Source organism: Prenolepis imparis, unplaced genomic scaffold, assembly GCF_030444845.1.
Source record: "Prenolepis imparis isolate NDT839.2.m4 unplaced genomic scaffold, iyPreImpa1.0 SCAF_7, whole genome shotgun sequence".
Lineage (NCBI taxonomy): Eukaryota > Metazoa > Arthropoda > Insecta > Hymenoptera > Formicidae > Prenolepis > Prenolepis imparis.
The window spans coordinates 6,382,285-6,408,903 of NW_028141165.1; the positions used below are offsets into that span (position 1 = coordinate 6,382,285).

At 31.4% G+C, this 26,619-nt stretch overlaps 2 protein-coding genes and 1 long non-coding RNA gene across 15 annotated transcripts; all 3 read left to right on the forward strand.

Annotated features, from left to right (window-relative positions):
• The first annotated feature begins 477 nt into the window (after nt 1–477).
• Nucleotides 478–10,803, forward strand: Gls (glutaminase). Of its 10 annotated transcripts, none has more exons than XM_083041849.1 (13): nt 478–637; nt 834–981; nt 2,387–2,484; nt 4,486–4,521; nt 4,978–5,077; nt 5,173–5,312; nt 5,532–5,905; nt 6,141–6,421; nt 6,723–6,899; nt 7,211–7,371; nt 7,682–7,807; nt 8,216–8,356; nt 9,009–10,803. In XM_083041849.1, exons 2-13 carry the CDS (start codon nt 907–909, stop codon nt 9,181–9,183), a joined length of 1,884 nt encoding a protein of 627 aa, XP_082897975.1. In that variant the 5' UTR covers nt 478–637; nt 834–906; the 3' UTR covers nt 9,184–10,803. The 10 variants fall into 10 exon arrangements, with proteins under 10 accessions (XP_082897975.1, XP_082897974.1, XP_082897978.1 ...); XM_083041850.1 differs by lacking the exons at nt 478–637; nt 834–981 and adding exons at nt 2,736–3,127; nt 4,233–4,413; XM_083041848.1 differs by having other exon boundaries at nt 478–981.
• A 1,880-nt stretch (nt 10,804–12,683) lies between these two features.
• LOC145938575 (uncharacterized) lies at nt 12,684–15,499 on the forward strand. The gene is made up of 2 exons (XR_014425723.1): nt 12,684–12,957; nt 14,463–15,499. It is a non-coding gene; the product is annotated as an uncharacterized LOC145938575 (long non-coding RNA).
• A 1,382-nt stretch (nt 15,500–16,881) lies between these two features.
• LOC145938204 (uncharacterized) lies at nt 16,882–23,633 on the forward strand. 4 transcript variants are annotated; one of them, XM_083041665.1, is made up of 5 exons: nt 16,882–17,080; nt 17,885–18,178; nt 18,375–18,980; nt 19,938–21,569; nt 22,317–23,633. In XM_083041665.1, the coding sequence occupies exons 1-5, from the start codon at nt 17,011–17,013 to the stop codon at nt 22,541–22,543; spliced, it is 2,829 nt and encodes a 942-aa protein (XP_082897791.1). In that variant the 5' UTR covers nt 16,882–17,010; the 3' UTR covers nt 22,544–23,633. The 4 variants fall into 4 exon arrangements, with proteins under 4 accessions (XP_082897791.1, XP_082897792.1, XP_082897793.1 ...); XM_083041666.1 differs by having other exon boundaries at nt 19,938–21,551; XM_083041667.1 differs by having other exon boundaries at nt 22,220–22,359.
• The last annotated feature ends 2,986 nt before the right edge of the window (nt 23,634–26,619 follow it).

Consider the following 26,619-nt stretch of genomic DNA (forward strand, 5'->3'; position numbering starts at 1 on the left):
TATAAAGTAAAATTAACATTTTTTTCTGTAAATTTTAACAGATAAATCTTGTCATTAATAATACCAAACATATTTATTGTGTAAAATTAAAAGTAAATACACATTGTGTTATTTTTACACTTTTTTTCAGTTATTTTAATAATTTAACATTTGAGTTTAATTAACACAACAGCAATATGTTAATTTAACACATGGATGTGTTAAATATTTAACACAAAAATTTTAACGAGGACCGTTTTTAACAAGAAAACACAAATTTTCCAACTGTGTAAATAAATATAAATAAATAACACGTATGACATTTACTGCGGTTTCGCGGTTTTTCCTTCCGCGAAATAATCCGCGAATTACGTCAATCCGATGAACCCGTGACATATTCAAGATCAGCTATAGAGAATATTCCGCACCATCCCTAAATTGTGCGCATGTTCCACCGGCCGGTTTTTCCTCCCTTCCCCACGGGCGTCCGCACGACCCTCGGTGCAGTAGACGCTGATCACCGGGACGCCGAGGGTCGTCTTTCGCGTCGTCGCCATCGTCGTTGATACAATAAAAAATTACGCGAGCGATAAATTCGGCATTGTCAGTTGACGCAAGATTTTATTGAGAGATTTCGAGGACCGGATTCGGAAACTTGGTATGTGCAAAACGTTGAATTAATGCGGATGCGAGTGAATATTTCACGATTCAAAGCGCGAATCACAGCGGACATTTATAGTACGTTTGTGTAGTGCGACATTGATCAGAAAATTTGGGTCATCGGGGAGAGGAGTTTAAGGATTTTTTTTTACGACTTATTTATGACTTTACGACTTATTCGAATTTTTTTTTAGGAGTTTTTTTTTGTGGAATAAAAATTATACAAAGTGATCAGGGAGAAGGAGGCTTTGCTACTGAAGGGTAGTAATGCAGGGAGCGAGGATGTTGAAGATCATGAGACTTGGGGCGAACGGATTCAGAAGACTTCATTCTTCCAGCAAGGTAAAAACGTATTGCAGAAAAGACGGAAAAAATTGGAGAGTGAATTATTAAATAAAATTTAGGAGAATTAATGACATTCATATACGAACGCCTAGCAAAGGAGATGTTAAATATGGCGTTTCCAATTGTATTGCGCAATAATATTGAGGAATATATGTATATCTTTCCAAAATTCGATATTAATGTATTCATAACATATAACTGATTTGTTAAATTATCATTTATTAAAAAAATTATTATTTATATATAAATGTACACCATTGAAAGAAAATCATTTAAGAGATTAAAAGCTTGTCTATTAAAACCACGTGGGTAGTGACAATGGCCTATATTGGTGACGCAGAAATACATCGTACCTCATATTGCGTCTGTTGTGCCAAGATGCTTAAATTAGACTACTGTAGTTAACAGCTCGTGCACGATGTATAAATCTAACAATTATCGGGAGTAATATAATTTATACATATATGACAATACTGTTCACTTTACAATCATACTTCGAGAAATATATTAATACCACATAATATACTTATTATATTCGACATAATATAATTTAAAAAAAATACATATCTTAAAAAATATACATATTTTAGACGTAATCATATTTTTTGTATGACTTATTTTATCCGTCAAAATTAGTATTTGTAAATATGTATATAAAAAATAGTTCTCTGTTTTATATGTATATGTGTATGTGTGTATACTCATTGTTACAAATGTTATTATAAAGTAAGAGAGATTTTTCTTTATTATTTATTTCTCTTTTTAAACTGACAATTTATTTTATTGATTTATCAAAATTATAAAAAAATGTTGAATTTTATTATTTCGCAACGAAGCATTTCTATTCCTACAACAAAACAGTAAGCTCATTTCCGGTCGCTCAAGTAATGAGATTACATAACGAAGCACAAACGGCGAGAGTAATTTTTCACAAATCTCATCCTCTTATCGGAGGAGCTTTCAATTTTCATTACGCTCTTGTGTGCGTTTATAATCTGAGTGATCTCCGAATTAGAGTGCACGTGGCAGGCTTCCGCTTAGAATATTAGACGTTGATTCATCAAAAGATCAATACAGAGCTGCCTGGCAACCGGCGCAGTCTCTCTCTGTACAAGCACAAAAAAATGCTTTCATCAGCATCAGCTGTTGTGTGTCGGATTTTTTTTAATAACAGAAAGGAAGTTAGGTCATAAATAAAAGTCACGCTTATATTTTAACACACGAATAAATACATGTAATTTTTAAATTTAATCTCGCTCCGCGTAAAGAAATAAATGAGTACGATGTCAATTGTGCGGCTATAATTTTGTTCAAACATAACGCTGTTTAATTTACGCGATTGGAAGCAGTTTTTATAGTCTCTTCTTTTAATTGCCATCAAACGATATTCGCGATTTCGCAGAGGCGTGCTGCTGTGCCAGCATCCACGAGATTTGGAAATGCAAAATATCTGGATGCAGCTTTCGGAACTGCAGTGGAATTAGAACATTCTCAGACACGGTAAGGAAATTCTTATTTACATTGTTAATTTAATTTTCACATGAGAAATTAAATAAAAGTATATAAAAAAACTTTTATTAAAAAGCAATATGAATCTTTGTACGAATTATTTTTCGATATTCGATACGCATTTAATTGCGATTGTCTGTAAAAAGAAAAATGTAACGTAATAATACTAGAATGTAATTTAAATGTGAATAAAGTAATTGATATGTTACAAACGATATACACGTAGAATTTATTTTCTGTAGGGTAGGCATAATGATTATCGTGCAATAAATTTATCGATGCAATATAGAACCACTGTGATCTATTGACCCATGACAATTGTTAGATTAAGCATTATTATTGGCTATTATTATTTAAGTGCATTCAACAATGCGCGATCTCTTACATCGCGACTTTATCTGTCATTATACTGAAGTTGATAGATCTTGCAAGATCGTTAGGTACATAAAATATGTTATATGTACCTACATATAAGATTTAACATAAAAATGTTAGGTTTCTTGTAGTGATTGTGTGATTGGTGCCATTTCTTCTTATTTGAAATTTGAAAAACCAGAGCAATGGATTTCGAATTCAGTTATCATTACGTTGGCACAATCAGTGATTGCAAAGAACTACCGCTAAGATGTTTTCGGTAAGATTTTATTTTTAAGAATTTCTAATATCGTTATTTTATTTTTAGAAACAATTTAATATTATGTAAAACTTTGCTAGACAATATGTATAAAACGTACATTAAATATTAATTGTTATTAAAAGATTATATATTAAGAAGCATTTCTGCTAAAAATAATAATAATAATAATAATAATAAAATAAAAAACAATAATAAGAAGTATCTATCTTTTAAATAATTTATGATTTTACAAGTTATACAGATTTCTGATTTTATAAGATAAATATTCAACATTTTCTCAGTTTGTTTTTTTTATAATTACAATTTAATTATTATTCTCTTATTATATATTTGTGTTTTATTTATTATATAGCTTTAGTTAAACTTGTGTATCTAAAAAGTCCAAACATATGAATACTCTTCTTATCAATTGGTTGACCTTTATTCCTCTTTCCCCCACATGGAGCTTCTCTATTCTAGCTCTAATTGACTCTAATATATCAAGCAATTATTTGTTACGATTCTGTTTGTTACGATTGTTCGTCATCGAACGCAAATTGCACGTTGCTCTTCGCTCGCAAGATGTCACATGCACTAATCAAACATAAGTGACAATACTATTTTAAGATATGTACTTTGTCATCATCGTGGGGGAGCGAAAAAGAAAAAGTTTTCGGATATAAGAATCCCAGTATTCCTGCAGCTGATAAATTACGATCTTGCAAGCAATCTGCAAGACGCAATTTGCAAGAAGCAATCTGCTTCTCTAGATTTTTTACACATTAATCATATATTATATTTTGATAATTTGCTGGATTATGCAAACTAGTAATCTTTCTAATTATATCTTGTGATCGAAGTGCGTTGTAATATAAAATATTTATTGCGAATATATGTACAAAATTGTGAGAAAAGTGTTTGAATAATTTCGACTTTAATAAATTAGGCGAATTTAATAAATATTTTATTATAGATATAATAAATTTATATCAGAGAAAACAAAAAGAGTAATATTGTATATTAAAATAAATTAAATTTTCTTTAACACACTACAATTAATATAATAGCCTCAATTAATACTTCTGATTATAAATATTATTGTGTTGATTCTCTCTTAACGAAGTTCAAAGCACGACAATCAATATGCCTTACATCGAGGCGATCAATTGCGATTCCAAAACGAAATCTAATCTTCAGTTGGCTAAACTCTCGGAAGATTATGTGATCAAATCGAAAGTTTCGTGTTCGATTTGGTTAGAGAAGAAAAACGATCGATTCACCAGGATGTTAGCGCGCTTTCTTAGGTATAACAGCTGCATTAACAATTATTATTATCATCACTAATGCAGAATCGTTTGTCTTGCTTCTCGTTACAGCGAATACAGCTTTATTCATGACAGCCACTATATGTAGTGAGTACTATATGCTATATTAATGCATGGGGTATGATTTAAATTGCTCATTATGATTAATGGCATAACATTTAATGCTATTTCATTGATAACATCATAAATACATCATTGATAATAATTACATTAAAGTCACATTTAACTTTTCTACTCATTGTTTCTTGAAATAATCTAATTTATCACTTTGTCTATAATATATTTGCTTCGAACAATGCATGGCGAGAATTTTACGTTCAACAAACAATGGCTTGCAAATGATAAATGAGATATTAATATTAATTTTATTGATTGTTAAATCGTAAAATAATTTATTATTTAGAATATTTAACAATAATGTATTATAGTACTCATTATTTATGATCAAAGTACATAGAAAAATATACATTTGTGAAAAATATTAGTCATATTGTTATTGTTTCCGCAACAATAATGACTAATAATCATGTTAATATTTTATAGTACTCGAGATCAAGATCAAGCAACGAACGCTGAAGATGTTTTGTTCGACATGTTTAAAAACGAAGAGACTGGTCTTGTAACGGTGGGAAGATTTCTAGCTGTATGTATAATAAAATTCATATATATATTTTTCTAATATGTCTGCAAAACAATTTAAAAAGAAAAGAAATTGACACCTTTTACGTTGCATTCAAGGCTTTAAGGATAACCGGCTTGCGAAAGAACGATCCTCGTCTGCAAGAACTTACGGATAATCTCAAAAAGGAACATGCAAAGGCAGGTCAAGAAGGTATATCTCACGAAACGCAAAAGCTAGATAGAGAACAATTTAGGAGGTGAGTTTACGATCTCAAACAAATGACATACATTTTAAGTAAGCAAAATATGAAATAAACTTTATAGAGAATTATAATTTTTAAAATTTCGATATATAATTTACTCTCTTGAATATATACATATTTTTCTTAATTACAAATAATATAATATATTATATTTTTTTAGATCTGGTTTATGACAAAAAATATTTTTAATACGTTGTTCCTCTCTGTTCCCAGGATTATAAATCCCAATATCGTTCTGATCTCACGGGCGTTCAGGCACCAGTTCATAATTCCCGACTGGTCGGGTTTCACGAAGCACATCGAGGATTTTTATTGGAAATGCAAAACAAATACCGAAGGCAAGGTCGCTTCCTATATACCGCAATTAGCCCGAATGAATCCGGAATATTGGGGCGTATCTGTGTGCACCATCGACGGTCAGCGATTCAGTATCGGCGACACCTCGATTCCATTCACCCTTCAAAGTTGCAGCAAACCTTTGACCTATGCGATAGCCTTGGACAGATTGGGTCCGGAAGTAGTGCATCAATACATTGGCCAAGAGCCATCCGGTAGAAATTTTAACGAGCTTGTGCTCGATTATGACAGTAAGTATTGCTTAATACCATCTGAATTAATTAATTGACAATATATGGTTGATTGGTCAATTAAAATATAGAGTATGATATTTAACGAATTATAGAAAACAATTAATCAGTTAAAAATATATGATAATATAATATATATATTTTTGCAAACACACAAATGCAAAAAAATACTTTAAATATTGATTTTTTTATGAGTTTTAGTTACATGATTAATTTCTGTTAATATCTTTTTTAGAGAAGCCACACAATCCCATGATAAACGCCGGTGCGATACTGATTTGCTCGCTTTTAAAAACATTAGTCAAACCGGAAATGGGCCTGGCAGAAAAATTCGATTTCACGATGAATTATTTTAAAAGATTGGCCGGTGAGGAGAATCTCGGCTTCAACAATGCCGTTTTCTTATCGGAGCGAGAAGCGGCTGACAGAAATTATGCTTTAGGATTTTACATGAGGGAACACAATTGTTATCCAGACAAATCGAATCTGCGCGAAATTATGGACTTTTATTTCCAGGTAAATATTTATTTTTTTATATAAAATCGCAAAAGCGATCTAAGTAAAGTATATTACTATTAGATATTTTTTCGATTATTAAAAATAGAAATTGTGAATTTTTTTGTATTTTATATTTATTTAATAAATAAAAGTTATCGAAATTATCGAAATCTTTTTACTTAATAAATACAAGTCTCTTTTAAATTTTTATATGCGACATTTCAGCGTATATTTAATATCCTATCTTTTATAGATTGTATTAATAAATTTTATTATTTTTATTTTATATAGTTTAATAAATTTTACTTTTCTTATCAAGTGCTGCGCCATGGAAGCGAATTGCGAAGCGATGTCGGTGACGGCAGCCACACTAGCAAACGGCGGCATATGTCCGATCACCGAAGAAAAAGTCTTAAAACCGGAGAGCGTTCGTGACGTATTGAGTCTTATGCACAGCTGCGGCATGTATGACTATAGCGGGCAATTCGCATTCAAAGTAAGTTCAAATAAAACTACGTCCGGTATCGGATACCATTTACGTCACACTGATTGAAAGCGTTTTTACAAATTAAAAGACTCGTATAAATGTTTTATTAACGATTACATATTTCAGTATTTATTATAACTTTATTTATTTATTTCATTATTTTTTTATTTGATTTGTATTTGATTTTTAGTTTTATTTTATTTATTTAATATAAATAGGTATTATATTTGCTTTGTGTATGACTATTGTCACTCTACTTTATAGACGTATTAATCATTCAATAAAGAACACACGTTACACATTAATATAATTTACTCTAGGTTGGCATACCAGCGAAATCCGGTGTGTCGGGAAGCCTTCTGGTGGTAATTCCAAATGTCATGGGAATATGCATGTGGTCTCCACCCTTGGATCCGCTTGGCAATTCCTGTCGTGGTGTGCAATTCTGCGAAGAGCTCGTGCATGAATTTAATTTTCACAGGTAATCAAAATTTAGTCAATTAAAAATTAAATCCGAAAAACGATATAAGAAGATAAAAAGGAATTAGGAAAATATCTCAAGCCTTACTAAAATAATGTTTTATTAAATACTTGATATAATTTTTCAAGAATGTATTTCTGATATTTTAATTATCATGGAATATCTTTTGAATATTTGTCTCATTGTCAGCTTTTTTTAGTCTGCATCATGAATCGTAGACGACGCATGATCGAAATTTGAACTCTGACTATTCTTCGTCATCGATCTATCTCATATTAATTATCCTAAATTGTTTATTGTGTAATTGTAGATATGATAACTTGAAGCATGCGACGAACAAAAAGGATCCTAGACGACACAAGTATGAGACGAAAGGCCTCTCGATCGTTAATCTTCTGTTCAGCGCTGCCAGTGGTGATGTCACAGCGATGAGAAGGTGACATACTCTTTTAAGAACCTGTTTAATAAAGACAAACGCACACGCGCGCGGAAATGCGTGGTTGTTTGATTTTTTCCATTACACAATGCTTTTATATTTGACAGAATTTGTGTGCAGAAACTCCAACGCGAAACATATCGAGACAATATTTCGTATTTTTGTTAACAATATTGTCTACAGGATTAAAAAATGATTTTTTATTTTATTTATTTCTTTATTTATTTAATATAAAAATTTATTATACTTGCTTTTGATTTAAAAAGCAGTCTACTAAAATTGTAGGAAAACATCTTGCGCGAGAGAAAGACAACTTTGAGTAGAAAGAGTTACTTGAAAAAAATATTATAATTTAGTAATTATAATTATATATTATAAATATATTTATTCAAATCCTCGTAATTTCAGGCATCGATTGAGCGGGATGGACATGACTCTGTCGGACTACGATGGCAGAACCGCGTTGCACTTGGCCGCCAGCGAAGGTCATCTGGATGGCGTCGAGTTTCTGCTCGAGCAGTGCGGAGTCCCACATAATCCCAAGGACAGGTAAGCGTCATGAGACTTGCTTCAAGATCAAGTGTCTGTCACAACGGTTGTTTTCACAATTTTCTGTGCCGGTATACATAACACAACATGATTATTACGAATGATTGGTCCAGCGCGATCGTTTTCAATCGCATAATATTTAGTATATATATATATATATACTATTTTTAGTATATATATAGTATAATAACTCAGTATCTGAGTTACACTGCTTTTTTATTTATGAATTTTGCTTTGTATATGAATATTGTGTCACTGAATTTATTTATTTAACACATTTCAAGTCAATATTTTTCAAATTTGAATTTTAATCTTTCCTACGTGTGCTTCTTTTTTATTGCTCATGATTTTTGAAATATTTGACATTGTCTTTTATTTAACTCAGAAAATTAATTTATATATATTTACATATTTTTTACATATTATATATTTCTTATATATTGTATATTTATATATTTATATAATCTTATATGTCTTATATAATTTTTTATAGTATATCTTTTTAACTTTATGCGTGTGTGTATATATTTTTAAATAAATGACTGCAGCATCTAATAAAAGTAAGAACTGCACGACTCTCGCTTTGGCAAAGCTCTCATCTTTTAAATTCAAAATCTACATTTAGAAACATATACGTACATCATATTTTTAGATGGGGCAAACGACCAGTCGACGAAGCCGAGACTTTCGGGCATATGCAGGTAGTAGAATATTTGAATAACTATGCTCTCGCTCATAAAACCGAACTAGAGAACAAACAGAACGAGATCGATGACGATAACGATTCTAAAACGCAAGAAACGGCGGTGCAATCGCCATTACCGTAAATAATAATGAACGACGAATTTGCGCGAAACTTGAGGATGAGGGCCGGAATAAAGGATTGTGTGAAAGCTATCGAAAAAACACATTTTCAGTGTAAATATATTTTTATTTTAATTTTTTTAAATTTTATTTAAACAGCATATAGCATAGATTTGAATATCATTATTTGCCGATTGCACGCATTTTTTTATTCAATGTGTGCGAAATTTAATATGATATTTTTATATGACAGTTTACATTATCTTTAAAAATACAATAACGGGGAGCAATAATTTCATCTATTATTTTCAAGATCTGTCAGAGTATATGACCTCGTTTCATTTATTATACTCGATATAGTCTCGGTAGCACACTCAGATTAATAGAAACTGTGATTGATATTACGTACGCATGTGTGTCTTTTATTTAATTAATTTAGCATTAAAAGATCTTAATGGTAAAGAGAGTTTGCTTCATTGATTTATTAATTTTTATATATTTTGTTTTATTTACATCGCATTCTATTGCCGATGTCTATGATTTTTCTCCATTTGGAATACACTTTGATATTTCATAATTCACTCTGTTTAATATAATAAAAAAATTCCAAATTACATATCAAATCAATAAAAGAAAAATAAAGTGTTGTCTTTAAGTTTGAAAGAATATTCTTTCACGATTGTTTTCTGAATAGATTAGACGAAATAAGAAAGTGTTTTAGGTAAACCTTTTTTTAACAAGTTTTCCAATTATGTTGTTTATAATATTAGAAAATACATGTAATACACACACACATATACAGACGAGAATAAATTCTCTTGTCTTTTAATACAAGGTCTGCCTTAAAAACAAAGAGGGTAACTATTTTGGGAATAAATTTACGAATCGACTTGTTCAATAATGATGCATATTACACTGCGGGATAGCAAAGTACATTTAAAATCGAAAAAAAGATATTACTTATACTTTAAAACACAAATTGTATGAAATCGACTTTATCAGAGGAGAATTCTTTTCTTTAATATTTCCATATTTTTTCATTTTCTAGAAGATGAACAATTTTACATTAAAATTAATATTTACTTTAAATAATGGAAAATCAGTGATTTTCTCGTCAGTTAGATATTGACAATCGATATATCATCTCGATATAGCGGCGCTTATTATTCTTCCATTTAATCGCACAATAATAATTTAATAACAATTTGTTCGTCTACAATGGCGCATAAAATACACGCGGATAACGATTGAATCGGGAAATACAGATGTTATCTCGTGGATTATTCTTCGTAATAAGTCGCGCACGTAAATATAATGCGTTAAACATATCTTTCTAAATGTGTTTCTCGACGCGTTTTAGAGATTCCTCACAGATATAAAATATTATATCCGTCTTAGAAGCATTTTCTATTTCGCAAGCGTCCACTGTGAGAGAAACTTTGAAAAATCAATTAAAATATTAATACATATGTCACACACAATGTATATAGATATTACATATATTATCTCTTAAACAAATTTCCTTGTTCTTTAATTTCTATTGTAGGAAGATTTTATATTTTAAAAGCTTATATAAAATTTACATTTATATTTAAAAATATATTTTTTATTTTTTATTAAAAGTATCTCACACATGATATTTTCTAATTTTTACGTCATCGATGATGAAAACACGGGCATTGACGTGAAAGAGAATGTGTAATGCTACTAGGATATGTCTTCTGTAATTATTCGCTACGATATAGAAATATATGCATATATATATGTTGTTCTCACACATACATACACATACATACACATACACACATACAGAGTTTAAATAATTGACGCCAATTCGAGTGTGTATAATTATTTCTCAGTACACGAGTGATTACTTCTTATCGGCTGTTATCGACATCGTGTTGTATAAATGTGTCGACAAGCTGCAAAGGCTGCAAGAGTCAATTTTTCGCAATGTGTTAATCAAGAATTGCGATTACGCTACGTAGCGATTATCTGTATATTCGATGTATATTAGGCAACTATTTTCGAATGATAGGATCGCTTTACGTAGAAGAATATTCCTATTAGATATTATATTTTCAAATAAACAAAAGATGACAATAATAATGTTATTACTTAATATAATAATAATATTATAGAACAATAATTATTATCGTATATCAGAGCATCTTAATGTGGGATGTGAATATGTGATTCAACCATTTTTCCGTCAATGAAACATTTATGAATTTATGAATTTATGTTATAAATGCATAAATCTGTAATTTATGCATTTATTAATTTTTTGAGAGATGTATGATTTTTTATACGATTTATTCGCGAAAGAATTAGTTCCAGTATTAGTAGATGTGCAATAATTAAGTTTTAATGACGAAAGACCTTTGCGTATATTTTTGTATAATTTTCGATTCTCAATGATTATATTACGTGATTTTACGTTGACTTTTTAATTGTGCAATAAAGAGTCGATATAAAAGTCAATAGTCTCGAATTTGCTATAGAATGTTTTACTTGTTTAAATAGTTGATATAATGTTTTTTAATCGAGACCGAATTTCGACGATGCGTCTATATGTGTATACTTGTTCAATCTAAAAATAAAATATTTGAGAAAAAATAATCCGGATTTATTAATCGTTCGTATATTGATTATTTGACGTGCATATTATTATTACCAAGGTATATACTAGTTAAAATTAAATTTCAGCGTTTTCATTAATCAATGTCGGATACATCAACCAGACGATTGTAAAATATGCGGAATGCATGTATATGATAATATTGTAGAGATAGCGAATGATCAAATCATCAAATAAGTATTAAACGAGCTTCGTACTTTCATGATGTAATATCATGGAAAACGTAAAAACAAGAAGACTAGAAGGAAGTAATAAACAATAATATCAAAAAATGAAGATTGCCTTCGACCTCGACATTGTTTGCTATATCAGTGATTTCTGTACTAGTCAAGCATGTTGTATATGTATGTTTTAATCGATGCGAAGTAAAGGCAAACTAATCCTTACAATTTAAACGAGTCATAATAAAATGTTATAATATACTAAAAATTAATATAGTAAGATACGCTGAATGACAGGACGCGCGTTATATGACAGCATGATTAATTAACGAAGTAGAATTATATCGTAGCTAATTATATCATAACTAATATAATTAGCTACGGTCATTGTTGAAATTGTAGCCTCGACAACATGCGTTTGTTTGTGATATAATCGAAGGAAATTTACGCAAACAATTTATAAAGATTAAATTATATATGTATATCTTCTTACACGTATCACTTAAATTCAAAATTATTCTTGAACATATCAGAGAGAGAAAAATATAAATTAATTATAGTAGAAAATTTATATAAATTTAATATTTAATAAAGGTAAGTTATATATAATAATGTAAATATATTATATATAAATGATTAAATTTATATAATGATAAATTGAAGAATTTTAGCAATATATTATAATTTATATAGTTATAATGTAAATATATAAACTTATAATTTAATTATAATATATTCTGGCTAAAATATACTATAATACAATTTAGATCATGTAAATGCGAGCGCAACGCTAGTAATAATACAATTCTAAATAATGAATGATTAATAGGCCTTCGCTGCCCACGGTATGTACATACACGGATTACGTCATCGTCCGTCATATGTAAGTAAAGACTGCACATCGGTGATATCGCAGTTAAAGCACGCAAGTCAAACAGTTGGGTTTTCCTGGCCGACGCCAAATTTTGTCACTAGGTTGAATTATATCGCGGAAGGTGAGTCATTAGAAACGCTCGAAGGTTTCCCGTGGGTTTTGCATTTGTATTCATCATATAACTCTATTCCATTACATCGACGACATTCTATCTTGATCTATCAAACTTGATCCAATCTGATTCATTTGTGAACAAATCATTTTCTTTCACATATCTTTCTTAACATCAAGGTGTTATTTAATAAGTATCTTGAAAATATTTAATAAGTATCTTGTTAAAAGCTTTTCGACTTTATTATTTGATCTTTCTTAAAAGTTGTCACTGATATATTTATTAGAATTGTAATCCATATAAAAAGGTCTGTTATTAAACAAATTAGATTTTATGAAATTGTGTCTATAGATAAATTACGACAGAAATAGAAAGTAAAAAAAATTAAATAAGATTAGATTTGAATTTATCGATATTTGTCTTTTGTAAGAATTCGTGTTTTGATAGTCAAACTTAGAATTAAAAAAAGTTGTATTATTATAAAAATTAAATTCTTTAAGAAATTCAAATATTGTAAATAATCAAGAAATTTGTATATAATTCTAATTAATTTTAAATATAATACGCAAATCTATAATATGCAATGTTTGATTTAGAAATATTTTCTTATCTTATAGAAATATATTCTAATAATGCCAGTATTAGGTCAAAGAAACGGAGCTGAGATTAAAAAGTTTGTAAGATTTGCTTGCTTTGGTCATGAGGGATTCCCCGATTGTTGAAATGCGCGAGGAATCCTTCGTGGATCAGTCGACATATCATCGCACAACTTGAATTAATGATTAGAAAATCGTTAATTATAATGATAAATTCGATTAAGAATTAAGTAGCTCGTTCGCGTTTATCATCCGTTTTTTTATGATGACGCACGAACGGAAATAACGAACTACTATCGCGAAATCGGACATCGTATATATCTGTGCATGTTTATGTTTAGTGACAAGGCCAACTGTATTATCATCAAAGATAATTGTTTATTTTCCGAACATTTGCGTACGTACTTGGAACGCGAAATCAAACTCGGTTTCTCGATCGTTCAATTACTTCCAAGTAATTACTCTGATTTCTCGATTAGGGGATTCCATATATCTAGGAGGAAAATCCAAAATTAATTATCTAAAAATAAAATGACTTATAACAAATTTAGAACATTAAAAAAGGCTCTCTATATTATAGCTTATTGCGTTCTGTTTATTTTTTTTTTTTAAATTAAATTAATTAAAATTTTTATTATATACATAGATTATAGATATATATTTTTATATTATATATAATATTAATATATAAATATATAATAATAAGTATATATGTAATATATATATATGACAGAGATACATGTTATATATATTTATGTGTATGTAACATGTATAAAGAATGTATATATGTGAATAAATACATTACAAGTGTAACCGGATGTACTGGTTAGCGATGTTGCAAATCATAAACTTTTATAAATTTTATGATTTTTGCGTGTTACCAGACTTCTATAGATAGTTCTGTTAATTTGTCGATAGCTGGAGACCAGTCATTGAACCTGACCTTGAAGAACCGGAACGATACAGGTTTCGCAAGAAGCTTGAGGATAATATCTAGAAAATAGCCTTGTCTTCAGTTAAATTGACTTTTGGTTAGTGTTGCTTGATCGACCGTTAAACATCATTAATTCACTTTAACTAGGCTGATATCGGCTGAATGTAAACGATACAGTAACAACAAAACTTTATAGTCAATCATAAAATGTCCATAAATATCTTCCACAAAGCGCTTTTACAATTTCTTGGAATAAGCTGTTATTAAAAATATAGCAGCCGAATTTAATGCTAAAGAAAAGAATAATTAAAATGCAATTATTATAATAAAATATTCTGATATATATTTAGATATATTTATCATATTCAATTAGGACAAAATATTTATTTTTAATTGAATTTCGATAAACTTTAATTATATAAAAATTAAGGTAACTCCGAGAACTTCTTCTTGGCGATATTTTATTGTATCTATATATTGAATCTTACCTTGATCCAATATATAAATCCTCAAACAAGACTCGCACGTCACAGCGAAAAAAGAAAGAGTGCTTCGAGAAACTGATGCTGGTTTAACTTTATTTCTCTCGTTCGTTCGCTACTTTTATGTGTTCATTGGTTTTCCCCATGTATGTTGATTGATTTTTTATACTGGGGTCCCTCGTATAATTAATCTAAAAAATTTATTAAGCATAACTTTTTTACGGGCGTTTTTAACCAGCAATATAAAAAAAAACACATAAAATAATATATTGCCAAATTTGTCAAGATTGCACATCCTATTTACATCACTCCTTCTGCACACTAGTTACAATTTCTTTTAAAATGCACGCGCGTATAAAAAATGCAAAGGATGGCGCTTCTGTAGATACGTATCTACGTCAATTGGCTGTGGTCATTTATGCTAATTTTATAGAAGAGAAAAAGAATTTTTTTTTCTCGTAATGTTTGGTGATTGCATGTTCGTATTTAAAAAACAAATTTTTGTAATTCTCATATGTTGCAATCTTGAAATATTTTTTGCAGAAAAATTAATTAAATATAACGATTCGTGCACAAGAGACGTTATATCTAATTAAAATAATTTCAAATAAAGTATATTGTGTTTAAAACGCTTGTAAATTGAAAATATGTACTGTATACAAAACTTTTGGCTAAATTGCTTACACTAGAATAATTTTCATTAATTTTTTTGCATAATTAATAAGACAATGATCATTTCTATAAGATAATATATAAAAACTTGAACATTTTTTTCTACGTGATTTCAAATATCGTTTAAATTTGTAATAAGATCTTTAGTCATCTATCTACGATTAATTATCACCAATATAAAAAGGAGACAGAATTCAGTGAAATCCATACGCATGCATATGGGATTTATCGTCTTGGCTGCTTAAATTGCAAATGATGTTACTACATTGCTAAGACTATTTGGGAATTAATATTTTTCTTGCATTAAATTTATTGTGCTTATGCAAAAACTGAGAATAATATACCAGAAATAATATTCTCGGTTAATGTAAATTTCTGCCGGATAAATGCTATTTTTTTTACATAAAATATGCATGAATCCGGACAAATATAGAATCTTTATTTCATGATTTATTAAATAATACAGCTGTACAATATATGTATATATTATTGTACGTGCAACAATAATTGTAATGAAAATGTTAATGATTATAACAAGCGCGCTAATAATATTATAACAATTAATATTTTAATAACATAAAAAATGTTATTTATAAATATTTTTTATCAAGATTCTTTTAGATAGTTTAATAATTAAAAAACAAAACAAGCTCTCTCGTAATTATTCTGTATACTTCTACGGCTTTTTTTCTCTTTTAAATTTTTTTAAGAATTCCTTTTATTTACAACTTCTTTCTAATATGAAATAATTCATAAAAATAATTAATAAAAATTACTTTTTGCTGGATTGTTTCTATAAAAAATTCCCATCAAAAATCAACTAAAAATCCCGTATGAATGATATAATATTGTTACTTAAACCACCAATTATTTTCCAATAGAATGACAAGGAATATCCCAGGATTCGAAAATGTATAAACGCTTCGTCGAAATATAAGCGGACCTTGATAGTCGATTCCATGCGCGATGATTTGAACGGCGAAACTCTTGTCATCAACCAGTTCTTCTCGTTTTTATCGCTGTCGTAGTAATTATTTAACAGTTAAAATTACATTAGAATTTTTAATGCGGAACAAGTGTCGTTTCCAAAAGGCGATCCATTTTCCGGATTGATATTGAAAAAAAATAATTGTAAAATATTCTAAACGGAAACGCGCAGAGGCGGCAAACGCGATGAGAGGGAAAGAGGAACAATTATTGTCCGACGTAAAATCCATGCGTGTATCGTATATAAGATGTTGTCTTCGTGAGAGAGCTTCAGTCGCTCTTGACTCTTCGACCATCGAGATATCGGCGAAATAAGCAAAACAAGACGAGATATTGTGCGTGAGAGATAGGCAAATAATCAGTTTATAATATTGCGAAAGTGTGAATCGTCATGAGATTGCACGAGTGTTTGGTGCCCGTGGTGGTGCTGTTATTGGTAAAGAATTCTTCCGCAAGACCTGGTGAGTTTTTCACTAAAGAGAAATCCTTTTTCCTTCGCAATGAACTTGGATGTTATTGTCAGGCTTTTCCCCAAATATTTGTACAATGATAGCTTAATATTCGATTCGAGATCATCGTGTCGTATCAAAATAGTTTTTGCTCGCGCGAAATTTTAAAGGTCGAGTCAACCATCAGTTTGTTCGTATAAATTTTAATTTTAAATTTAATTTCGTATTAATTTAATTTTAAATACTTCTAAGTTTGTTTAGCAAACATTTATATATTTATACATAAAAAAAATTATGGAACAACTTGAAACAATTTTTATATCACATTTATACAATGATAGCTTAATATTCGATTCAAGCTCATCGTGTCGTATCAAAATAATTTTTGCTCGCGCGAAATTCTAAAGGTCGAGTCAACCATCAGTTTCTTCGTATAAATTTTAATTTTAAATTTAATTTTAAATATTTTAAGTTTGTTTAGCAAACATTTATATATTTATACATTTAAAAAATTATGAAGCAACTTGAGGCAATTTTTATATCACATTTGTTTAATGATAGCTTAATATTCGATTCGAGATCATCGTGTCGTATGAAAATAATTTTTGCTCGCGTGAAATTCTAAAGGTCGAGTTAATCATCAGTTTCTTCGTATAAATTTTAATTTTAAATTTAATTCTAAATACTTCTAAGTTCGTTTAGTAAACATTTATACATTTATACATTAAAAAAAATTATGGAGCAATTTTTATATCACATTGTTATTCAATATAGTATATTCAAAAATCTTATGGTAATTTATTTGTTTGTGCAAAGGTGTGATACGGGATTTGGTTAGCGGTCATGTCGGTAGTTTGCTAGACCCGTTGGGAATTTTCAAGCCTAAGGGTGCAAGTAGCCAGGCTACAGCTAACGCCCAGTCACTAGGAGGAGGTTTAAATATCGGACCGGTTGGATTCGGAGGTGGATTTTCCTCATCTTCAGCATCGGCGTCGGCGAACGGCGGCGATGGTTCGGCTTCGGCTTCAGCAAAAGCGGATGCTCAAGCTAACGGATACGGAGGATATGGCAGTTCCAATGCACAAGCTTCCGCTAACGCCAACGCACAAGGTAGGTTCCATGTCGTTATAATTATTTAATTATTTTAAATAATGATTAATAATTATTTATTTATTATTTTATTCTCTAAAACAATCTTTTTTATTACTTGTTTTTTCAGAGATATTTAAATATATTTTTATATATCTCTCATTATTGTTTAATCAATATCATTAATATGTTAATAAGCGATACGCTTTTAACGTAGGTGGTTATGGCGGTTCTTCGGGAATCCCAGGGGGTTATAATAATAATGGCGTGAACAATTATTACCGTCCCGGCGTCAGTCAGGTTCCTATTCAAGTCAATCGACCGGATTACGGAAGTCACGGCTCTCAGTCTAACGCTAACGCTAACGCTAACGCTAATGCGAATGCCAACGTTGTCGCTAACGGAGCTTATCCGGGTGGCTCTTACTATCCAGTACCTTCCGGACCCAAGGTCATCGGCGACGCTAGTGCCAACACACACGCGAATGTCGCTGGTACCGGTGGCGTAAATGTGGGAAATTATCCTGGCAGAGGGATAGACCAGATAGAAGTCATTCCGGTGAACACGTTACCAATCTCTCAGCCAATTTCTCCGATACATCCAACGCCCTATCAGCCTCCCCGACCAATTCGTCCAGGAAAAGGAGATACCGTGATACCGATTGTTATTGTCGAGGAAACACCAGGAGTGCAGTATCCGCCGTATCAACGTCCAGGTCCTCCGCCTCATCATTATCATCATCATCGTCGGCCGCATTACGGGGGTAGACCGAAACAACAGCCCGTGGAGATTATCGTCATCGAGGAATCAGCGCCTAGTCAAGGTGATACTTCATGTTTGAGCACATGATCGAAAGTCGTCATGTGATCATCGACTGGGATTATGCATTAATCGGTGGCAAATTTTCTACACTGTCTTTATGTAATTCTTTCCGATGACGAAGAGGCTCATAATTATATCTAATTGACTCGTTGTCGTGATCTTTTATGTATATCTGTTATTCTATGTGTACAAATGACGCCGGATGACAACTGGAACTTTGGATCACAATGGACCAGAATTTCTGAATGTTCTATTCCTCTGCAACTTTTTGTGTGATTAACGTGTTTAATCGTTCTATTTATTTTTCTTCTCGTCGAAACATGCACAAGTTTTACAACGGACAGAAATCACATTCAAGGATATGTAAATCAACAGATATTTTCCTGCATTTATATTATAATTTAATCGAAGATTGAAAACTTTATTTTATGTTTCATAAATAAGATTTTTTAACAGTACATTGTTCATGTTACAATGACAACAAGTAAGAATCTTATTAATAATCTTCAGTGTTTCTTCAGTGTTCATCTTCAGTGTTTCTTTAGTGTTCATCTTCAGTGTTTCTTTTTTCATTGTAATTCACATCTAAATAAAAAAAAAGCGACTAACGAAGAATCTGACATACGATTAAGACTGAGAGCATGAATTTCGTGACTTTCGTACCACATGCTAAATTAATTTTTATATATGTATGTCTTTATTTATATATAATATTATATATATCTGACGTTATATACGTGACTAATTGTAAGACTGAGAGCATGAATTTTGTGACTTTCGTACCACATACTAAATTTATTTTCATATATGTATGTATGTCTTAGCATATTTTTATTTATATATATATATTTATATAATATTACATTTTATATATAGAATTATATACCTATAATAATATTAATTATATATAATTATAAAATAAAAGAAAAAATTTAAGTATCTATTTTTTTTCTTACAGCTGATGGTTACGGAAATGGTGGCGTTCGAGGAACATATCCTGGACAACAAGGATCTTATGGCCATGATGGCAATCCCTTCTTATCAGGCGGCGGCGGATCAAATGCCAACGCTAACGCCAACGCTCAAGCAGGTGCAGGCAGTAACGGCGGTGTCCTAGGAGGCCATGGAAATTATCAACAAGGAGGATATCAACAAGGTAGCAATTACCCGGCAGTTCCATCAAGTCCAATCGGCGGGAACAATCCGTTTTTAAACGGTGGACATTCCGGTGCCGGTGGTGATGCCACTGCTAACGCACATGCCAATGCAAATGCTGGTGCCGGTGCTACCGGACACGAAACGATAGGTGCAAATAATCCGTTCCTCAATGGCGGCGCATCTCACGGCAACGCGGGAGGAGCAGGAGGAATAAATTATCAACCAGGTGGTTCAGGTGGTATTGTTTTGGGCGAGAAGCCCAAGGACATTTCTACAACGTATCCCGGTCAATTTCCATCCGGGCATCCGGGCTCGCACGGTTCAGAAGCTAACGCTAACGCTAATGCCAATGCTGGTAATATTGGAGGAGGATTTGGTGGACCGATCAAAACTGGACCGATCAAAACGGGACCGATATCTGGATCGGGCGGTTACGGCGGTGGGTCTTCTGGCTCGACCGTTCTTGGTGGTTACGAAGGTCAAGGATCAGGTGGTCCGAGCTTTGGTGGATTCGAAGGACAAGCTGGAGGGTTAGCCGGTGCTAATGCTAATGCCAACGCTGGAACCACTGGCGGAAGTAACGGAATTGTCCTCGGAGGATCCGGCGGTCATGGAACCGTTCTCGGAGGATCCAACGGACACGTTCTCGGAGGATCTGGTAGTCACGGAACTGTTCTCGGAGGATCTGGAGGTCACGGAGGATTCGGAGGTAGCCAAGGCAGCGGTGGATATGAACAAGGCTCTTCTGGATTGAATCTCGGTGGATATGGCAGTGGTTCTTCTGGTTCGAATGCTAATGCTAATGCTAATGCTGGAACCACTGGCGGAAGTAACGGAATTGTTCTCGGAGGATCTGGCAGTCCGGGAAATGTCCTCGGAGGTCACGGAGGTCACGGAGGATTTGGTAGCCAAGGCAGCGGTGGATATGGACAAGGTGGCTCTTCTGGATTGAACCTCGGTGGAGGCTCTTCTGGTACTAATGCTAATTCCAATGCTAATGCTGGAACTACTGGCGGAGGTACCGGAATTGTTCTCGGAGGATCTGGCAGCCAGGGAAGTGTTCTTGGGGGTCACGGAGGTCACGGAGGATTCGATAGCCAAGGCAGCAGTGGATATGGACAAGGTGGCTCTTCTGGATTGAACCTCGGTGGAGGCTCTTCTGGTGCCAATGCTAATGCTAATGCTAATGCTGGAACCACTGGCGGAAGTAACGGAAATGTCCTCGGAGGTCACGGGGGTCACGGAGGATTCGGTAGCCAAGGCAGCGGTGGATATGGACAAGGAGGCTCTTCTGGTGCTAATGCTAATGCCAACGCTAATGCCAATGCTGGAAGTTCAAGTAATGTCCTTGGCGGATACGGAGATGCCGTTAAAGGACCAGGCTCTGGACATGGTGGAGGATTTGGTGGCCAAGGTGAATACGGCGGAGGAGGTACATTTATATTTTACGTATAAATTTGCGTATTTTATTGCGTAATCGTCTGCGATAAATAGTCATTTTCAAAATTTATGCATGCAAGTAAATCAAAATTCCGATTGTTGAAGTCATACGCATGTAATTTTAAAAATTGACAGCTAAATGGTCATTATTTCATTAGAATCGGACACGACTTTTCCTAATGATTATTATTACATTATGTAACACCTTGTTGACATTGTCGGTCACATAACATCTTATTATATGCAAAATATCCATCATTCAAATGACCATCGATCAAATAGTGCGCCTCTCCTTAAAATTTCCAGCGCATTATTTATCCCGCATTATACAAGAGATGAAAAATTATCTTAAGCCATGTTTATCATCGATTAACGATTAAGCTCTCGAAAACGAGTCGTCCTCTAACTTCACAAATCAGCCTTCGAGTTGCACGTTACCGGATCATCATCAGATATCACGTCATCGCCGTGAATTTCCAGCAACTTCGTCGACATTCGTCGATCACGACCTTAAACATACATGGATACGAAAAGATCCACTCAACACTCTAGGTGGAGGACCCGTTCGGAAGCTTTTTAACCATCTGTGTTTGTGTTCCCATGTCACTCGTAATAGAGCTTTTCGTGTTCACTTTTCCACAGGCCTAAGCCCCGAGGCCGAGGCGTCAGCGTCGTCCATGGCGGAGGCTGTGGCATCGGGACTGATCGTAATTAAATGATTCGCTATTCCATCCCGCAGGCTCGAACGCCAACGCACAGGCGTCTTCTAACGCGATCGCGTCCGGTGGTTCATCCAAAGCCACCTCCGATGCTGTAGCGAATTCCAACGGCGGATCAGCGAATGCCGACGCACATGCATCCAGCAACGCATCTTCCGGGACCTACGGTGAAATAGGATCGAAGAGTTCGGCCTCGAGCCAAGCGTCAGCCTCGGCCGACACCAGGGACATGCTGATCTTCAATTAAACATTGTGATACAACGAAACGTACAGACGGGGGAACCTACCGAAGGAATCTCCTCGGCTGCAAGAGCGACATAATACTCGTTATTCAAGTTTTAATACTCCACGAGTAAACGTGACCGATGCGAATGTGACGCAGTTAGTGCCTAGTTTTTTTTTTATGACGAGGGATGTTATAGAGTTAGAAAGATATACCATGACATTATCTATATAAATAATACGTTCAAATTTATAATCACGAGTTATAAATTTGTACGCATTCTTGAGAATCATGATCGTCGAGATTCGCTGTTCTTGAAATTGAAACTAATTTAATTTTAAGAATAGACATTTTCATTTGTAAACATTTCTTGAGCATTTATTAGATATTGCGATAAGAGTAAGTAGATGATCGAGATGATTTTAATATTTCTAGTACGATATTTAGAGCACTTAAAAAAACCTTAACTTAATACTTGTATTTATACGTCCATGAATTGTGTCAGAGGCAGATCGAACATTGTTTTGCTCAATATATATATGACGACGTTATTTAACTATAAAATTAAAATTGCGATAATAGAAGTTAAGATTAACAATCCTTACAAGCAAAAGAAATGATCTATAGATGAAATTAATATTTAAATTAATTGATTAATAATGACGTATCTGTCTCAGACGAAACCATTTTTATACTTGTCCGTTTTGCGATAATAAATGCATAAGATGATACTTAAAGCATGTAAAATGGCTTTAATTCAATACTCTCTTTTTACTTTAAAGGTAATTAAATTATATAGCTATGTATCCTCCTTTTAATTCTGGATCTGTGATTTATATGGAACGTGCCAAAATACTGAAATATTATTATAATTATAATAAGAATATAAGAAAAGATGTATAATGTATTCAAAAATGTTGTGTGAAGTTCAAATCCTGGTTTAAAAAAAAATTCGTATTTATTATTGCTTCAGATCCCGAGGAATAAATGCAATTTCAATTATAATAATTTGTAAAGAATAATTTCCTAATAAAAGATCTTCGATCAAGCTAAATATATTTGCGTTTCCGTGCATTTTTTTTGAACTCGTAGATTAACAGTGTACTTTGTGTTCTGTATCGTACAATTTTATTTAATTTATACAAAAATACACTAATTTTCCGAACCAACAAATCACTTACTGAATAATCTTCGTTATTTTTTTAATTTTTTTATTTTATTGTGTGAGAAAAATGTGATTTTGTAACATTTTTTTAGTTTGATATTAAAAATTATTGAACTCTAGATTTCCTTACGAATTCCTCAACGTTTCATAAGGTTCAGCTAATATTTATTTATAGTACTGTTTTCTATAAGAACGTCATTTCTGTTTAAATTTTAATTCTTTCCTCATCTTTAGCAGGCAAAGATTCTTCGATATTTTTTTAATTTAAGAATAAATTGTGTAACTTGAAGTATCCTTTTTCTACATGACAAAAACTCGTGCATATACATATATTGGCATATGACAGACACGACAGAGGCAATATATTTATATTTTGTTATCATATCGTATCGTATAATTTAAATCAGCCTTTGTTATGTTGTTTAAATCTTTCTCTGAGGCAAACCTTTACATCTAAACAATGTAACAATAAATGTGTAAATATAGGAAATAAAATAAAAAATAAAAAAGAATTATAATTTGTCTGCTACTAAAAATATGTATTATGTGTTAATAAAAAATATTAAATAAGTAGAAATTAATTTTGTAGACATAATCAAAGTAACAATACCATCGGCAACATTTCTCTTTGTCTTTATTCTCACGATAGCAGGCGTCTCTCGGAAACAACGGGGATAAGAACTCGTCGGACTTGTTTTGAGCGCGAGTATGAAAACGGAAGAGAGAATCGCAAAGATGCTTAAGAAACAGATTGAGAGAGAGAGAGAGAGAGAGAAAAAAAAATAAATATGTATATTCAAAGAGAATCGATTTTGACGTCTGTTTGTTCAATCCCGCCAACTCTTATGAGATTCTCGCAATTAATACGTAATTATTAATAATTGGTTTTACGCTGATTGCGTGTCATTTATTCAATGTTTTCTCGCAATTATATATCATTTATTATCACGTGTTATCATGCAATGCATATAATAGATTCTGATAGAAAAGACCGATGATGAAGCAAATAATAAAATATTTGCTCGATAATCTTACTTTTTATATTTTTATAATGAAAATTTGTATCATCCATTAATATTTATTGAAAATACGGATGATAAGAAATGCTGAAGTGATAAATTCTCATAAATATTTTATTTTTATAGCTGTTGAAAGTAACATTGACGTAAACATTTTGAAATTGATCAAAGGATTGAGAAAAAAAGGCATGTTAAATGTAAGTAAAGATAGAATAATAATAAAATAAAAAATTTTAATTCTTACATTGAATATAACATCATTAAGTTTGAAACTGTACCCTTATATTTTATTAAAATTACGATACGCTTATTTACGACTAGTCTTTAAAACATGAATTTGATCGTTCGTTAACTTTTATTTAGGAAATTGAATATGTTTTTTCGTGCTGTTGCAGCCAGATGCGGAAACAATGAACAACTTACAGGTATCTCTTACAGACATTGTAAGAAAGTGACCTGTGAATCGAGCGAAGTCTACAGATAAGGGTCAACGACCTGAACGACCAGAAGAGTCGACTTTTACACCCTTCGTTCAGACGTTCGTCCTTTTTGGTAAGGAAACTTGAATTCGCATTATACTCGAACAAGCACGATTTCCCTTAGAATAGAATTAATTAATACGAAGAAAAGATGATATAAAATTAACACTTAATAAATTTATTTATTATTATATATAGTAATACTTATAAAACTGCGAAATATACACAAGAACATTTTTTAATATATATTTAATGCAGAATATTTATAATTAAATTGAATGTAGAAAACAATAGTTTTACATAAACACGCAATGTATAAAATTAAAATTTTTAAAATAACATATTGATACATATTATTATTAATATATATAACACTTAATACATTGATATACAATTTTGATCATCGATTAATTAACATGTGCGATTATATTTGAAGATCGGAGAGACATAAGACTGATTTGAAAATAACGTGAATAACGTTAATTAATTAACCATGATATAAAAATAAACGTACATTATTATATAAATAATACTTTATAAATAATTATGTAAATAATTACTCTCTTCCAAGTTATTTATTGGAGATAAAATAATGTAAAAGCAAATTCTTTATTATCTTCGTTAATTGTTCACAACTGGCGCTTAGATATAGTTCTATCTTTAAGCAAAATATACATATATTATTACTTGCACATCTTGAATCGTTGAAACAGGTAATGACTATTATTATGATCTTTTCTAAGAGTGAATCTCCTTGAATTGTTGAATCTTTCTTGATTCATGAATATTATTAATTATATGTAATTGTATAAAAAAAATTATGTTTGATCTTATAATTTTAGCATAGAAATAAAAAATCTTGTGACATTTTATTTTAATTTTTCTTTAAGAGTTCACAAAACATATCCATATAAAATGCAACAAAAGACATTTTAGATGGGCGTGCAAACTGTTTTTAGACTTATTTATATAACTTATTTATATGTATAAAAACTTCATACATCTATCTTTATTTCCGATTTAGTTCCGGTCGTCCTTGAAAGAAGGAGTTGTTTACTCTTTCGATAAAATATATTATATATACCTAATATATTTTTTCTCTCTTACATATTTAATATAATTTATATATATAATTAGAAATATATATATATATATATATATATATTCTTTCGAATATTCAATAAATACTTTACGATAAAGTCATGCCAAGTCATGCATTATTACTAAATTATTGCATATTTAATGCATGTTTACTAAATATTAGAACTCGTAGAAGAGAAAGAAAAAAAGAGAAAATATATAGATGTGTGTATTATATTATTATTAAAAATTAGTAGGAATTTATATTTAAACTGTTATAATATTTAAACATTAATAATATTGAAAAGAGAGATTATTTTCCTCTTCTTGGCTATATTATGAGAAGCATATAAAAGA